The sequence below is a fragment of the Astyanax mexicanus genome, chromosome 13, assembly GCF_023375975.1.
Source record: "Astyanax mexicanus isolate ESR-SI-001 chromosome 13, AstMex3_surface, whole genome shotgun sequence".
NCBI classification, from domain to species: domain Eukaryota; kingdom Metazoa; phylum Chordata; class Actinopteri; order Characiformes; family Acestrorhamphidae; genus Astyanax; species Astyanax mexicanus.
Window position 1 is genome coordinate 22,763,032 of NC_064420.1, and position 18,116 is coordinate 22,781,147.

Sequence of the window (18,116 nt, forward strand, 5' to 3'; positions counted from 1 at the left end):
TTAGTATTTTATTGATCAATATTTTTTTTTATTGATGGGCCCCCAAGCTAAATTCGCCTTGAGCCCCCAAATTGCTAAGTCCGCCACTGAAGACAACGGCCTGTACAGATGTACAATCAGCAACAATCAGTCCATCTCAATGAACCTTAACGTTAAAGGTAATCTGACATACACCATTAAAGGAGAACTCTGGTGTGAAATGGACTTGGGGTTTTAGTGAAAGATGATAGCGAGAACAAACATGTCAAAAAGCCCACCTCCATTCTCCCCCAGCATTCCTAAATACAGTGCATTTAATCAATGCTCCCAACCAGCTACAATGTGAGTGGAAGGGGCATACTGTTACCCATGCAAAGAAATCACTATTTTACACCATTAGGAAGCTTAAAGTAGCTTCATATTTCATTGGTAGAATTCTGTGGGCCCTGACATTTAATACAGCATTTTAAAATTAAGGCACGATAATTTGACAGATGGGAACAAACAAAATGTAAACCCAAGAAAAAAAAAGGGATAGAGGAAAAAGGGATAGAGGAAATACTTTGGCGGGAGGAGCACGCCCGCGATGCTGTACAATGCTCTCTCCAAAGGGAAAGGCAGGAAACCGGCTGTTGCCGTAGATAGAGCAGGAAGGAAAAGAAAGAGCCGAGGCTCACTCGAGAAACCGGCATAGATTCGCTCTGATAGCATCAAAGATCCAGCGCCGAGTGGCTGGTTGGCGTTGCTTTTAAGGTGTTGATAGCAAGTGTTAGTAATTAGCCAAATTAACCCTCGGCGCTGATCTGGCGCGCCCTCCGATGCCCCGGAGGATGCGTCGGTTGACCACCAGCCCTTACACAAAAATTCAGCTGATAAGTCAGATTTATGCAATTTGTTGTATGGTCTCTTCATACTCATTAATAATTCATGCTCACACAACGGTTATTTTCAGCAAAAGATGGAATTCATGCATTTCCACAGAATTAAATCCGTTGTCCTATCCTACCTATTTGTTTGTGCTCATCAGTCAATTTATTGTGACTTAATTTCAAGATGGCGGCTCCCAAAGAACTACATCAGGCTACTTTATGTATAAACAGTCTTTTTCCATAAACTCTGTACACTTTCAAAGTTCTCAGTGCCTCGTTTTAAATGTCATGGCCCACAATTTTACCAATGAAATGTGGAGCTTGTTAATAGTGCTGCAGATGGTGTCACTGTGCATCGGTCAACAAAAGCACACTTTGCACATGGAGAAGCTGTATGGGAGAGTGATGCGAAAGAAGCCATTTCTTCAAGCACGCCACAAACAAGGTGTGCTTGTGCTTTTGCATACCTCAGACGACTCTTCTTTCGCATCACTCTCCCATACAGCTTCTCCTTGTGCAAAGTGCACTGTATTGTTGACCGATGCACAGTGACACCATCTGCAGCAAGATGATGCTGCAGCTCTTTGGAGGTGGTCTGTGGATTGTCCTTGACTGTTCTCACCATTCTTCTTCTCTGCCTTTCTGATATTTTTCTTGGCCTGCCATTTCTGGGCTTAACTAGAACTGTCCCTGTGGTCTTCCATTTCCTTACTATGTTCCTCACAGTGGAAACTGACAGGTTAAATCTCTGAGACAACTTTTTGTATCCTTCCGCTGAACAACTATGTTGAACAATATGTTGAACAATATGTTTTAGACCATTTTAAAAGTAGTTTTGATGAGCCCATGATGCCACTCTTCAGATAAGATTCAAATAGAACAACTTGCAATTGGCCACCTTAAATACCTTTTCTCATGATTGGATACACCTGGCTATGAAGTTCAAAGCTCAATGAGGTTACCAAACCAATATTGTGCTTCAGTATGTCAGTAAAAAGTAGTTAGCGGTATTCAAATTAATAAAATGATAAGGATGCCCATACTTTTGCACTGGTCAAAGTTTGGTTTAATGCATATTGCACATTTTCTGTTAGTACAATAAACCTCATTTCAATCCTGAAATATTACTGTGTCCATCAGTTATTAGATATATCAAACTGAAATGGCTGTTGCAAACACCCAAATATTTAGAACTAAAAATGATTAAGATTAATAGGGGTGCCCAAACTTTTTCTGGTCAGTGACGTGACGTAGAACTATTTTCAGTGTAATAAATCACAATGTGATTTTTGTGCTGATCCAAAATTTCAGCTCATCCGCGCGTTTAAATCTCCGCAGGTGGATTAATAGGTGCGCGGTTCGGGGGATTTGCTGCTTCTTCTACTGCCTACGGGCTGCATGACATGAAGTCTCTCAGCTTGCCAGTCAGACTACAGTGTCAGCATATAAATCAGGTGCGTTTTCCTACAGGACAAACCATTCAACATGCAGATCAGCTCTCCTCACCGATTAAAAAAAATCACACAGTGTCTGTCTGGCTTAAAATAGTTAGATACAGCTATTAAATGAATAAATCAACATTCATTAAAAAGACCAGTGATACGTTATGTATGCTAACAAGCTAGAAGCTAATAAGCTAATAACAACATTTAACAAAAACAGAAAAATAAATATGAAATAGGAAAATAACCAACTAAACTAACTCAAAATGCTAAAAGAAATATAATCTAACGAATTCTAAAAAAGCAAAACGAAATAGTGGACACACAGGTACAAAAATAAATATTATATAAAATATATATAAAAAAAATGTAAAAGTAAATAAACTGTGTCTAGGCGACGAAACCAAACAAAGAAATAACAAAAAAAAACAAAAAAATGAACAAAAACAATTTAAGAGCCAATAAAATTACTAATCTCAAAGCAGTAACTTAACAGACTGAATATAAAGCTTTACCAGCGCTATGAGATGCAATACCTATATAACAGAAGGAGCAGCGGCAGCGTGACAGTTCTAGTGAAATAATTAAAATTATAATTAAAATTATTATATGGAGGTAATACTGTATACCGCCATATAATCTGACGATGTATGACGGGATGAAAAACTTCAGTACTGCCCAACCCTAATTTGTATAAATAATTGATGAAATTACTGTAGAAACGATAGGGACGATAGAAGGTAAGTAGCACGATAAACACTTTTCTATCGTCCCCACGATAGGGGCATAGCTTTACCCATGCAAAGAAATCACTTGTTGCTACATTAACAAGCTCAAAGTAACTTCAAACTTTATTGGTAGAATTCTGTGGGCCCTGACATTTAAAATTAGTGCACAATAACTTGACAGACGAAAATTAACAAAAATACAGCTGATTAGTTACATTTATGTAATTTGTTGTATGGTGCTCTTCATACTCATTCTCATGACAGTTACCAAATATTTTCAGCTCAAGATGGAATTCATGCATTTCCACAGAATTAACTTTGCAATCTGTTCCCCTATACTAGCTATGCTTTTGTGTTTTGCTCTCGATAAACTATCTCAAGATACCTTGTTTATAAACAGTGTTTTTAATATACTATCTGTGCACTTTCAAAGTTCTCAGTGACTCGTTTTAAATGTCAGGACCCTCAGAATTCTACCAATGAAATGTGGAGCTACTTAGAGCTTGTTAATGGTGTAAAAATATTGATTTTTTTTGCTATCACTAGCATTGTGAGCCTGTTGTGAGCATCGGCTAAAAGCACTGTTTTCAGAATGTTGGGGGTGAACGGAGTTGGGCTTTTCAATAAAAGTTCATACTCGTTATCATGGTTTACTAAACCCCAAGTCCATTTCACACCGGATTTCTCCTTTAATGTTAATACCTGATGTAACTCCAGCAGTAAGATTTCAGTCATTTTATCTGAGAGGATGTTGACTCATCATGACGTTTTGTACTGGAGATTTTTACTGTGATTGCACATCATGATGACGATGTTTAAACGATATATCGTGCAGCCCTATGCTGGAGTCACTCTTGTGTACACACACACACACACACACACATTATGAGAATGCTTTATGTTTCTGCAGACTGTACACTGTTAAACTCTCAGGAGAAACAGATTGTTGGAAACTCAGGAGGGTCTGTTCTCCTGTCCTGCTCCTGCACTGACCCACAGACCAGACCTGTTAGCATAAAATGGGAGCGTGTAGACTCAGGTGTGATGGAAGTATCCAATAGAACGGGACGCTATGCAGGAAGAATCCACATGTTTAACGAGAGACATCCAGCAAATCTCTCTCTACTTCTCTCCAACCTGACCGAGCAAGACGAGGGCCTGTACAGATGTACAATCAACAATGCACAGTCCATCTCAATGAAGCTTAACATTACAGGTAAACTGACATACACTATTAAAGGAGAACTCTGGTGTGAAATGGACTTGGGGTGTAGTAGTGAAACATGATAACGAGTACAAACATTTGTCAAATGCCGACCTCCATTCTCCCCCAGCATTCCAGAAAAGAAGACTCTAATATTCTACTATAAAATCTATACAGCAAATAAATCCAATTAACATATAGTATCATGTGCAACAAAACATTTAAAAATACAGAAAATACATGATTCCATTGTAATGGATGCAGGGTCTGAAAGGGTTAAACTTCAGTATCTCCTCTATGTGTAAACAGACTGTTCTCATTCATTTTGTGTTTCACATACAGGACTGAGACAGTTCTGCCTTGGAGGACATGAAGAATTCTAAAAAACATCCACTAATCAACAGACTCCACCACCACACGTCACTCACTGTCCAAGAGGAAAAACCCAAAGAATTCAATGGAGTGATTGTTTTAAGATGTTTGAATCTGATAGAACAAAATTTCAGAGTTTTGAGTGTTTAAGAGTTTTTACTCTACAATTATTATTATTTCTTTTGTTTTTTCTATCATTCACTTTTAGCTATAGGCCTGTAGATACAGCCAAAACATAAATCTCTTTTTATATTATAAAATATATTGAAAATATATTGAAATATATTTAGAAAATATAATGTTTTATTATGTTCGCATATTTGTAAGATATTGTGAAGATATTTTTAATGAGCAAATAAAAAGTGGAATATACTTTTTTTGGAATGTGTTGTTTGTGGAGCTGCATGAGTCAAATTACTCTAAAAGGCTGATTTGTATTTACTGCAGTGGAGTAAAGGTGAATAACACTCCCCAGCTGTAGGGAGTCCAGGAGTAAACAAAACCAAATCTCACATAGTGCTGCTTTAACTAATATTAAATCATTACGGTTTCATGCATTTTGTTTAAAAACGATAAAAAAAAACTATTTATGAAGCAATTTCACCTTAAACCAGCAGCTTCAGACTCATGTTGGTGATACACTGACTGGGGCTGGGGTTGTTATTTTGAGCATATCTCAGGTCCCACCCCAAAATATATTGTGACTATGAGCTTGTTTTAGATTACTTTCAGTACACCTCAATTTAACAAATATTTCATGGTCTCGAGTTTAAACTGTGATGAGTAGAAAATAAATGTAGTTCATGTGATCACAAACTGTGTGATGTGATTTGGCATTGGATGCTCTTCTGAACGGGTTAGATTGTTTTTAAAAATGCACCAACACACAGGAAGTGCTTTTAACCTGAACATTTTTATGATGCAAACAAATAAAACATTTCCCAAAAATTTTAAGTAGGCAAGCTTTAACTAACATTAGTCTAACATTAACACAAATCAAACCCACAAAACTTAATCCTCGTAAAAAAAAAAATACCAATAATAACACAATACATTACTTTTTATAAATTCTTCTAGAAAAAACACCATAGAAACTCAACATTCCTCTCTATAGGATGGTCTTTGCATTTAAATGTTTTCTAATCTTGTTAAAAAGGAGAAGTAGATGTTTTAAGGAAGTGCTGAACAAGCTGTCACTTCTGTAAACATGCACACTGTACTGCATGTCCTCCTCTTCAAGAACATTTCAAGACCATTTCATCACACCTCCCCAAAAAATATATGTGCCAACATGAACCACAGCACAGAGATACTGTGCAGAACGTTACCCACACTTCATATAAATAAAATATTTTAACAGTGGCCCCAGCCTGACATTATAAAATAAAATAAAAAATGTGCACAGTAAATATTAGTTACTATTAGTTATATACTTTTTCTGATATTTAAAAGTATTTATATTTATGTTTAGTACACCGATTTACTACTTGTAGCTTAACATAGCAGATAAACACATTTTGCTGTTAGAGCGTTAGACATAAATATGACCTGATGCTTATTCTCACTCATTCTCTCTCACATCAAGTATAAGTGCAGTTTTGGAAATAAAAAATAAAACGAGAAAAGCAGTTCGACTGAACATTAACTTATTTTATTTCACTTCACTATTATTTAACTGAAATTCGCTTTTATATTTTTTATATTTTAAAAACATCTCAAAACACAATTCCAGTCCTTCAATACAACTGCCGGTGAATCCAGCAGTGAAATACACAGATCTATAAAGCTACATGTTAGCGTTCGCTTCTCATCATCAGATCACATTTTGAGAAAGTAAAATATATGAATTAATTTCTAGTTTTATCCAGTGCTCTAAAATGCCGCTTGATGCTGGAGACGCGTAAGCAGGGCGTAGCACAGCAGAGCGAGCAGCATTGCGCCTCTGTCTTGGGTGAAATTTTTTATTTAACTATAATAAAAAAAACATCAAATCAAGTGTATTTTATTTAGCAAAGCAATGGTATAAAACACACAATAACCCCCATCTTTACTGAAATGTTATATTTTTGTTTGAACAAGATTGAGGCCCCGTCCACACGAAGCCTGATATTTTTAAAAACTGAGGTTTTTGTCTCCGTTTTTAAAAATATCTTCGTCCACACGAGCAGCGTTTTCAGAAATATCTCCGTCCACATGGAAACGCCATACCAATCAAAAACGCTGACATGAACAGGGGTTCTCTAGACACTTGGACGTTTTCTCGTCACTCCTCAGCAACAACTACTTATTTTTTGAAATTGTCCCACCAATGGGAAAAACTGCACACAGCGCATTTTAGTAACGTTACCTCCGCTGTATTAGGTAATGTGAGAATAACGTTAAGTTAAGCTGTGAACATGTTATTAATCCACACATTGCAGAGAGAAACGAACCAATCCAGGTGCTGTCCCTGTTTCAGAATCTTAACGTGGCTTAATGTACTAAACAACGAGAAACAAACACCAAACAACTTATTTTTTCACTGCATAATAAAATTGATCAGAATCTATAAACAAATCACTGTAACCCACATTACTGACCCGCTGTAAAATCCAGAGATGCTGGGGAGTAAACAGGCTGGATGAGGAGCTCCAGTAACGGTAAATGATGTATTTTGAGTTTGCTGGTGTTGCTGGTCTGTCAGTATATCCAGGGTGGTGCTGGATCAGTATAATTAAAGCTCATACTGATAGAGTAGCGTGTAGAACAGTAAACACCACTATCACTGCTCTCAGCTACATTGGTTAAACGTGTTACAGTGTTTAAAGCTGGTTCTGTGTAATTCTGCGCTGTTCGGTCAGAGAGGGCAGTTAGTTCATTAGTTGGATCAGCTGGGTGTAAATATGCTTTAAACGGCTGGAGTTCGCTGTTGATGCGCCGAAAAAAGTGTCCCCTCCAGCTCGTAAACGAAAAGCAGACATGCACAGACTCGCTGTGTGACGTCAGCGTTTTCAAAAATCTCCATTTTTCCCCATCCACACGGCTCCACTAGAGCGGAGTTTTCAAAAATCTCCACCTTGGAAGGCGTTTTCGAAAACCTCCGTTTTCAGTGACCAAAAACGCCGTTTTCGTGTGGACAGAAGGCCAAAACGGAGACAAAAACCTGTTTTTAAAAATACCCGGGTTCGTGTGGACGTAGCCTGAGAAAAAAAGCTCCTCTCTGATCTTGAAGGTCTGTTCTGAGGACTGACAGCATTCTTACATGAAAGCCAACAATTCACTTTCTTCATGTTGTTGAATGAGTGCAGGTGTGTCACTAAATAAGTTTTTGAGAATGTCGTACATGGTATAGATCAAAGTGTAAAAGTAGAGTGGACTTAAATATTCATGATACAATTTCTAAAATGGTTGGTTTTTGAGTGTGGTTTATTATCCCACAATGCACTGCAAAGCAGAAAGGGAGGAGCTACTAAAGAAAATTGAAGACAGCAGCTGTGTACAGAACTCCTACTCCTCTACTCCTACTCCTCCTCCTCTACCCTGGAAAAAGGTGGAGGAATGGAGGAGAAGAGAGGAGAGGAGCTGTAATTACGAAAATTGGACAGCTGTTCCCTTTTAGATAGGATGTTGACTACCGATTAACTGAGCCAATCACAACGCTCACTTTTAGCACATGCTGGATCCTGCCCAGCCAATCAAAGCTTCTGGATAGAGCTCCACATATGAAGAAAAAAAAAAAAGAGAAACCAATAAACCCAATTCCAAATTCTAGAGATCATAACTTTAACAAGCATATCAAGCTTCAAAGTACATTAGCCTGATTAGCCTGAACGTTCTGTCAGTAAGATGTAGTTTAAAACATTAAACACATATATTTTGTCCAATGAATGCTTATGTGAGATTTCCTTATAGAGCAGACTTAAAGTGAATTAATGAATAACTGATAGGGTTTAGATAACACAGAGACAGTCATGTTGCATCAGCAAAACGCTTGTTTTCTTTATTCATGCCAAAAATTTTAACAGCGCTGATTGTGAATTAAACTTAAAAAAGTGTTTTATAATTGTGTAGGTTTGCTCACAGCCTTCTACCAATGCATATGCAGTAATCTGCATGAACAGATTAAACATCGTTTCAACAAACTGTTAAAACGAGGTTAACTGTTTCCATTTTCATGTGCTTTGTGGGCGGGGATGCAGTGGTTATTCGAAAATCCCTAAAAGACTTCCGGAGTAGGATGCTCTCATGTGTCCTCTGTTGGAAGCTTCTTCGAGGAGGATTTAAAGTGCTTCCTTTCGTCTCCTGTGGTATTCGGACAGGCGTCACAAAATGAGTTTCCGGGTCACGGAGGAGAGGAGGAGAATTGGTAAGAAAAAGGAGACACGTTTGGGGTTTCTGGACACTGTGGAACAGTATTAGCAACATATACATACATACAAAAATGTAAAACATTATACATTATAACTGCTGGATGCTTCATGCGTAATTAATCCATGTTAGTACAAAACAGGTTTGTATCTTAATAACCTACCAAACTCTCACTATTAAGATTAGTATATAGTACATACACTGCCTGGACAAAAAGGTCCCCACCTTAATTTAAGTAAAGAGGTAAGAGCCCCCCATTAGATAATTACTGCTTGGGTGATTATGTTTCAGCTGGCAACAAGATATGTTATCTAACTCTAACTGATGCAGTGAGTAGCTTCTCATTCGTTAAACAACCATGTGGAAATACACATCCTGTGGTCATGAAAAAAAATGCTAATCTGTTTCAGAAGGGTCAATTTATCGGCACGCATCAAGTAGTGAAAATATCTAAGAAGGTTAGAGGCTAAAACTACTAAAATGAAGTAAAAAATGTTCAAGTTGAAAGAGAGTGGGGAAATATAATCTTCAAGGAAAGAATCTTGAATGATTGTGGAAAAAAAACATTTGGTAAAATCAAATCATAGACAAACAATACTAGGATTTAGGGATATGTTTAATAGTGAAAGTAAGAGCATTTCCACATGTTGCATAATGTTAAAGGGAATTCCAAGAATTGGGAATAAACTACTGTGTAGCCTTAAATAATCCACTCATCTAGTCTATCGAGTCACTTATCGAGTCCAAATGCCAAAAATGGCTTCAGTTTGCCAGGGAGCATTTAGATTGGACTAAGATTGGACATCAGGGTAAGAAGAGAGAAGTGCTGAAGAAGATTTTGTGCTAAATATGCAAATCTAACACTAGAGGGATTCCTCACATCAGGAGTGTGAACTGTTCAGCACTGTGACTTTAATACTGAGTCAGTTTAGTCTGTGACAGTAGTTGAACAGAGGTGTCGAGTAATGAAGTACAACTACTCTGTTATCTTACTTCAGTAGAAATGTACATTTCTGTATCATCTGTACTTTACTGGAGTAATTATTACTTTTTAACTTCTACTCTTTACATGTTTCTCCTATTTCCTTATTTTTCTTAACGGCTTGACGTTAAAAAAAATCAGCGTCTGATTGAAGATGCTGCTCTGGGTGTATCTGCTCTACTGTGTGCTGCATGAGATTTCAGGTAAGTTCTTCATGTGAATAGTGTGTGTGTGTGTGTGTGTGTGTGTTCAATAGTGTTGTAGTTATTTTATTGGTATTATTAGTGTATTTCTCTCTCTCTTTCTCTCTCTCTCTGATCTTGAATGTTTCTATTTAGGAGAGACAGTATTCTTTTCTGAATGTTCACACTTGTTTAACAGGAGTGTTTCTGAATAATATTTTAGTACTAATCACAATATGTAAAGATAAATCACAAGATTATTAAACCTTCTCTAAAATCAAAGAAAATCATTGTAGAATTTGAGTAGATGAGCTAAACAAATATAGCAAGAACACAAAACACTTTTCTACTATACTGTAGTAACTGACACTATGAACTGTAAGAAATTTAGACTTAACCCTTTGATGCGTAACATGGGTCAAAAACGCATTCATTTCCTACATAACTGAGAGTTTTTATGATATATCTTAGCAATAAATTAATTCAGTCATTCAGTATCCAAGGTGTTCCTCATTTATCTTGTTTTTGATCAACATATATCCTTATTAAATTTTGACTTTACCTACTTTTTGTATAAAAGCTCTTTTTGTATCACTTCCCCTCTAATGCACACATTTTTGATGCATGTGTGCATTGAATAAAAAGGGCTTTTATTCAAAAGGTAAGAAAGAAAAAAATTAAATAAGGATGTACTATGATTAAAAACAAGTTAATTGAGGAATACTTTGGATACTGAATGACTGAATTCATTTATAACTAAGATATAGAAAATTAAAACTCAGCCGGGTCACTTTTGACCCATGTTAACTTTTGACATCAAAGGGTTAAAGAGCGCAGGGAGGAGGGGCTGTGAGGCACGGATGGTTAATACATTTAATTTGAGTGTTTATTTGTTGATTATTGTGTTGGTTTGTTTTGTTGTGCCTAGTTAGATTTTTACATGAAATATTGGCTGTTGATTTATCATAAAGCAGATGCACAGCAGTTCTAGTTACGCTGCTAGATATAGAGCATGTAAGGAAAGTATAACCGTCTCTCTTGGAGTTGAAAGCTTTAGGAAATCATTTCACCCAAATCTTATCATTGGACAATTTAATATCATGATCAGAATAGATTTTTATTTTTTGTTTTACATTTAGATTCTCACTCCTGTACTTTACTATCCTGATCAAACACGTGTTCTTTACCTCTTCTGATTTTAAAGTAACTTTTCTACAATACTAAACTGTAGAATTCATAAAAAAACCTACAGACACTGATAAACGTAAAGTTATGACAAATAACCCTGCTGTTATTTACTGTGTACACATATTTCAACAATATGCACATTGTTTTATACACAGAATCCATTCTTAAGTTTCATTTCTTGAATATAACTTGCATTTACTGTGTACAGGGTGGCCACGGGTCCTTAAAAAGTCTTAAATGGTATTCAATTTCTTTTTTTGTCAAATAAGGCCTTGAAAAGTCTTATTTTGTCTTACATTTTCAACCAAAATGTCTTAAATTTGCGGAGCTAAATTTAGGGGGGGATAATTCCGTCAGTCATGTGTTGAACTTCGGGGGTGGAAATCGGTAGTTAGCCATGCAGTGCCAACCCAGTCTCATTTCCCAGGCGTACGAAATGGTACGCAAAACTAAACACCGGCATGCGTACTACACACGCATAGTGCTGCGTACACATGCTACGCTGCTATTAAGTATATGAAAAGAGCGAGAGAGAGAGAGAGAGAGAGAGAGAGAGAGAGAGCGCCTGTAACATAGCGAGAGAGAGATGAATTAAACAGTGATTAAACAACTTCAACTTATGCAGGCGTCCTCTCAGACTCGCTCACCTGGTGGAGTGAAAATCACGCTATGTTTCTGTTTCCGGAGGCGTCATAAAGCAAGGATGTAACAGATGTAGGGCCCTAGAAGAGAGGCACCCTAGAACAGCTCTGTGATGCATTTGTTTTCACGGTCCGGTAAACATTTTTATTGTAATTAAATACGAAATGCAACATATTATTTGTCTGTTTTAATAAGTACAATTTTTAATTAAATTTAATAATACTTTTTATTTTATTTACTCATTCTCATATTTAAAATACCTAGATAGATAAGAGCGAATAAATAATACATATATATTAAATTTAATATACAATAAATATATAAATATACAATATATATTTATAAAATACAATATATTTAAATATATAATAATAATAAAAAATAATAATAATAATAATAATAATAATAATAATAATAATAATTATTATTATTATTATTATTATTATTATTATTATTCACTCTTATTTGTATAAGGTATTTAAAAATTGTGCTTATTAAAACAGACAAATAATATCTTGCTTTTTGTATTTAATTACAATAAAAATGTTTACCGGACCGTGAAAACAAATGCATCACAGAGCTGTTCTAGGGTGCCTGATCACAAAATCAAACAAACATACTTAAAAAGCGTTTCAGAGAAAAAGTATCAGAACTGAAAGGGGTTGAGCGTGAGCTGGAGTGTGAATCAGAAAAACTGATGGCCTAGTGTGTGTGTTTGTGTGTGTGTGTGCGCGTGTGAGCGTGTATTGTATTATGCTGTTGTCAGTGTTTGAATTTTGTTTTGTATAAAGTTTCATTGTGTATACTGTACAGTGAGAAAATTGTGTCTTGTGCATTCACATTTGAAGTTTTCAAGCAGCTAGATTAAACGTAAATAATCAATTGTTTTTTATTTTAACGTGTTTGATCTTGCGAGTTGGTCTTCATTTTATGTGGAAAATGGTATTAAAAAGTTTTAAAAATGTCTTAATTTTCACTTGGTCAAACCTGTAGACACCCTGTGTGAATTTTTACAAACATTAACCAGGAAAGTGTTTCTTTTTTTAAAAGGCACCTCCTCAAATTACTCACTTCACCCTGTAGCTCACAATGCTGAACATAAACTGAGAGAAACTTTACCTAAATAGTGTAGAGTTACTAAAATTTAATATATAACAATAAATTACTGCTTATTTATCTAATAGAATAAAAGCCTCTCTGGACATGTCATGCTGGTTGATCAGCTTGGTAATACTGGTTATACTGGTTGATCAGCTTGGTTATGCTGGTTATGCTGGTTGATCAGCTTAATAGTGCTGGTTATGCTGGTTGATCAGTTTGGTAATGCTGGTTGATCAGTTTGGTAATGATGGTTATGCTGGTTGATCAGTTTGGTAATGCTGGTTGATCAGCTTGGTAATGCTGGTTATGCTGGTTGATCAGCTTGGTAATGATGGTTATGCTGGTTGATCAGCTTGGTAATGCTGGTTATGCTGGTTGATCAGATTGGTAGTGCTGGTTATGCTGGTTGATCAGCTCAGTAGTGCTGGTTATACTGGTTGATCAGTTTGGTAATGCTGGTTATGCTGGTTGATCAGCTTAATAGTGCTGGTTATACTGGTTGATCAGCTTGGTAATGCTGGTTATGCTGGTTGATCAGTTTGGTAATGCTGGTTGATCAGTTTGGTAATGCTGGTTATGCTGGTTGATCAGCTTGGTAATGATGGTTATGCTGGTTGATCAGTTTGGTAATGCTGGTTATGCTGGTTGATCAGTTTGGTAATGATGGTTATGCTGGTTGATCAGTTTGGTAATGCTGGTTATGCTGGTTGATCAGCTTGGTAATGATGGTTATGCTGGTTGATCAGCTTGGTAATGCTGGTTATGCTGGTTGATCAGATTGGTAGTGCTGGTTATGCTGGTTGATCAGTTTGGTAATGCTGGTTATGCTGGTTAATCAGTTTGGTAATGCTGGTTATGCTGGTTGATCAGCTTGGTAATGATGGTTATGCTAGTTGATCAGTTTGGTAATTCTGGTTATGCTGGTTGATCAGTTTGGTAATGCTGGTTATGCTGGTTGATCAGCTTGGTAATGATGGTTATGCTGGTTGATCAGCTTGGTAATGCTGGTTATGCTGGTTGATCAGTTTGGTAATGCTGGTTATGCTGGTTGATCAGTTTGGTAATGCTGGTTATGCTGGTTGATCAGCTTGGTAATGATGGTTATGCTGGTTGATCAGCTTGGTAATGCTGGTTATGCTGGTTGATCAGATTGGTAGTGCTGGTTATGCTGGTTGATCAGTTTGGTAATTCTGGTTATGCTGGTTGATCAGCTTGGTAATGATGGTTATGCTGGTTGATCAGTTTGGTAATTCTGGTTATGCTGGTTGATCAGCTTGGTAATGATGGTTATGCTGGTTGATCAGTTTGGTAATGCTGGTTATGCTAGTTGATCAGTTTGGTAATTCTGGTTATGCTGGTTGATCAGTTTGGTAATGCTGGTTATGCTGCTTGATCAGTTTGGTAATTCTGGTTATGCTGGTTGATCAGTTTGGTAATGATGGTTATGCTGGTTGATCAGCTTGGTAATGCTGCTTATACTGGTTCATCAGTTTGGTAATGCTGGTTATGCTGGTTGATCAGTTTGGTAATGCTGGTTATGCTGGTTGATCAGTTTGGTAATGCTGGTTATGCTGGTTGATCAGTTTGGTAATGCTGGTTATGCTGGTTGATCAGCTTGGTAATGATGGTTATGCTGGTTGATCAGCTTGGTAATGCTGGTTATGCTGGTTGATCAGATTGGTAGTGCTGGTTATGCTGGTTGATCAGTTTGGTAATGCTGGTTATGCTGGTTAATCAGTTTGGTAATGCTGGTTATGCTGGTTGATCAGCTTGGTAATGATGGTTATGCTAGTTGATCAGTTTGGTAATTCTGGTTATGCTGGTTGATCAGTTTGGTAATGCTGGTTATGCTGGTTGATCAGCTTGGTAATGATGGTTATGCTGGTTGATCAGCTTGGTAATGCTGGTTATGCTGGTTGATCAGTTTGGTAATGCTGGTTATGCTGGTTGATCAGTTTGGTAATGCTGGTTATGCTGGTTGATCAGCTTGGTAATGATGGTTATGCTGGTTGATCAGCTTGGTAATGCTGGTTATGCTGGTTGATCAGATTGGTAGTGCTGGTTATGCTGGTTGATCAGTTTGGTAATTCTGGTTATGCTGGTTGATCAGCTTGGTAATGATGGTTATGCTGGTTGATCAGTTTGGTAATTCTGGTTATGCTGGTTGATCAGCTTGGTAATGATGGTTATGCTGGTTGATCAGTTTGGTAATGCTGGTTATGCTGGTTGATCAGTTTGGTAATTCTGGTTATGCTGGTTGATCAGTTTGGTAATGCTGGTTATGCTGGTTGATCAGTTTGGTAATTCTGGTTATGCTGGTTGATCAGCTTGGTAATGATGGTTATGCTGGTTGATCAGCTTGGTAATGATGGTTATGCTGGTTGATCAGTTTGGTAATGCTGGTTATGCTGGTTGATCAGTTTGGTAATGCTGGTTATGCTGGTTGATCAGTTTGGTAATTCTGGTTAGGCTGGTTGATCAGTTTGGTAATGCTGGTTATGCTGGTTCATCAGTTTGGTAATGCTGGTTATGCTGCTTGATCAGTTTGGTAATTCTGGTTATGCTGGTTGATCAGTTTGGTAATGATGGTTATGCTGGTTGATCAGCTTGGTAATGCTGCTTATACTGGTTCATCAGTTTGGTAATGCTGGTTATGCTGGTTGATCAGTTTGGTAATGCTGGTTATGCTGGTTGATCAGATTGGTAATGCTGGTTATTCTGGTTGATCAGCTTGGTAATGCTAATTATCCTGGTTAAATATTGTTATTGCTGCTGGTAATTGCTGTTGACCTGTTTGGTGTTCTGGTTAAACTGGTCATGATGGTCGAGCAGCTTCTTAATGCTGGTGAAGCTTAGTCATACTGGTAGCTTGATCAGATTAATCATGTTTGTAGATCAGCTAAACCATCAAACTCATATAAAACTATAATCTAAGCTGATGAAGAGCTGGATAAGCTGTTTTTACCAGCAGAGTGTTTTATTCTTTAACTTTCTCCCTTTTAGAGATCAGTTCATCTTTTACTCATTTAACTATTTAGAGGAACAGACGTTTTGATCAGTGGTGTTTAAACATGAAAGTCTCAGCTGAGATCAGTTTAACATAGACTGAGGCGTAATTCACACATACAGTTTCATACAGCTTCTTTTTTTCAGTCACACTTTTTGATACCAAATTAACTTCAGCCCTCACATATTTTCCACCACTTCATAAATGAATATGTATGAGGGAGTGAATATTTGCAGCTGTTCATTTACATACACATTAACTGCAAATATAGAACAGTATGCACATTTTCTACTTTGGGTGAAAGGTTAATATTTCTCTTCACCAGAAAACATTTACACTGTATGTAAAAATAGTTGTGAACACCCTTTCAAGTTTCACACATTGCAGTCACAGTTGTACACAAACACCTTAGCAACTAGTAGATACACCATAGCAACCATATATATATATAAACTAAGATTCTTACTGGTTCTGCCACAGAGTGTGACTATTTTCTATTTTAGAACATAAGTCAGAAACTTGTGCCATTAATGAGTTGGATGTTCTTTCTATAAAAGCAGAGTTAATGTAATCAAACTGTCTGAAAACCTGTAAACCTTCATATTTGTCTCAAACTACAAGTAAAACACAACATATTTTGTAAATATCACTGAGGAAAGTTTTCTACCATTTCAACCTTGGAAAATATTCATGACTCAACACATAATACAATAAAGCCCATTAAATATAACAAAGGATATATTACACAAGAAATGTCAATTAATTATGTCACATAAACACTCAAATACACAAATACATTAGACTGACAAAGTACATTAGTAACTAGAGAGTCTAGACCTACAAAACTATCAATTTAGCTAACTATCACTAACACAGTTACTAAACTACAAGAATTTAAATTTTGTTTTAATCCAGAGATTGGCTATGACTTACTCTCACTAAAAAATCAGTAATATCTCACATTATTAGAGAGAAAATATTCAATTTACGAGTTAGCATGTTATTGTAAATGTTTAAAAAGTGAAGCTAGTCTAATAAATAAAGTTACACATTTGATGTACTTGAGGATGTAAAATCCAGCCAGAAACTCCAGCTATCTTTGCTGAATAATCCAGTTTAAATTCAGGTTTAGTTTGTAGCTGGTTTGAGAGGGTCTAAATCTGTGATGGTAGACTAGCTGGTTAATCAGCTCTTTACTAATATAATCTGATTTTTACATGTTTGGTCATACTGGTTATCTTGTTCTGGTTAATTATGCATGTAGATCAGCTAAACCATAAAACCCCAAAAATACCAAAACCCTTCACTGCTCAAGTATCTTAACCAGATTCACCAACTTGTGCTGAACAGGCTGGTATTTTTAGGAAAGAAGGAAGGAGTGTAGTTAAAGTCTAGAGACAAATACTGTGTGTGTCTGTCTCTCTGTGTGTGTGTGTGTGTATGTGTGTGTGTGTGTGTGTGTGTGTGTGTGTATGTGTGTGTATGTGTGTATGTGCGTGTGTGTGTGTGCGCTAGTACTCCCAACAGAAGAATTATAATTAGTTTCAGAATCAGAATGATCATAATAATATAATAACAGTTAATATCAGGTGATGTTGGTGTGGTGTTTCTGCAGGATGTTCTGTATCGAGAGGTGTGAAAGCACCCATCACTAAGTCTGTGGGAGATTCGGTGGTGCTGCCCTGCTCCTGTGAAGACCTGCAGCACAAGCCAAACACACTGATGTGGGGATATACGAAGAGGATTGCATTAGGCAACTACAAGGCTGAACATTCAGTGTTTCCAGAGGACAGAGAACAGAGTCAGAGATACAGAGGCAGAGTTCAGAGACTGACTCAGAATCCTCCAGGAGATTTATCTCTAATCATCTCCCACCTCACTGAAGAAGATGAAGGACTGTATCTGTGTGGCGTCAACGAGAAATACACCACTGCTGTCCCTCTTTATATCAGAGGTAAATCAAACATTACTACAGATTCATTTTGGTGGAAGCTGCTTTGAGAAAATGCACATCATATAGTCATGATGTCACTGGCAGGGGTTGCATAGATTAATCAAGTAGTTGACTCGTCA

General features: G+C 36.9%; 1 protein-coding gene and 1 long non-coding RNA gene across 40 annotated transcripts in view; one reads left to right on the forward strand and one right to left on the reverse strand.

The window, feature by feature from the left end:
- LOC103046516 (polymeric immunoglobulin receptor) overlaps nucleotides 1–18,116 on the forward strand; it is a 235,265-nt gene that overhangs the window by 166,641 nt on the left and 50,508 nt on the right. For 5 of the 39 annotated variants that reach the window (XM_049486335.1, XM_049486330.1, XM_049486305.1 and 2 more), the window contains one exon: nucleotides 17,659–17,997. The exons of 27 other annotated variants lie outside the window; for them this stretch is intronic. In XM_049486335.1, the coding sequence (XP_049342292.1) occupies nucleotides 17,659–17,997 (339 nt within the window). Of the gene's footprint in view, nucleotides 1–3,928; nucleotides 4,180–9,746; nucleotides 10,127–17,658; nucleotides 17,998–18,116 lie in introns of those variants that run through there. 7 more of the 39 variants (XM_049486328.1, XM_049486302.1, XM_049486322.1 and 4 more) reach the window with 3 other exon arrangements.
- Nucleotides 1–18,116, reverse strand: part of LOC125806731 (uncharacterized) — a 220,008-nt gene that overhangs the window by 161,873 nt on the left and 40,019 nt on the right. The gene's annotated exons all lie outside the window — the stretch shown is intronic.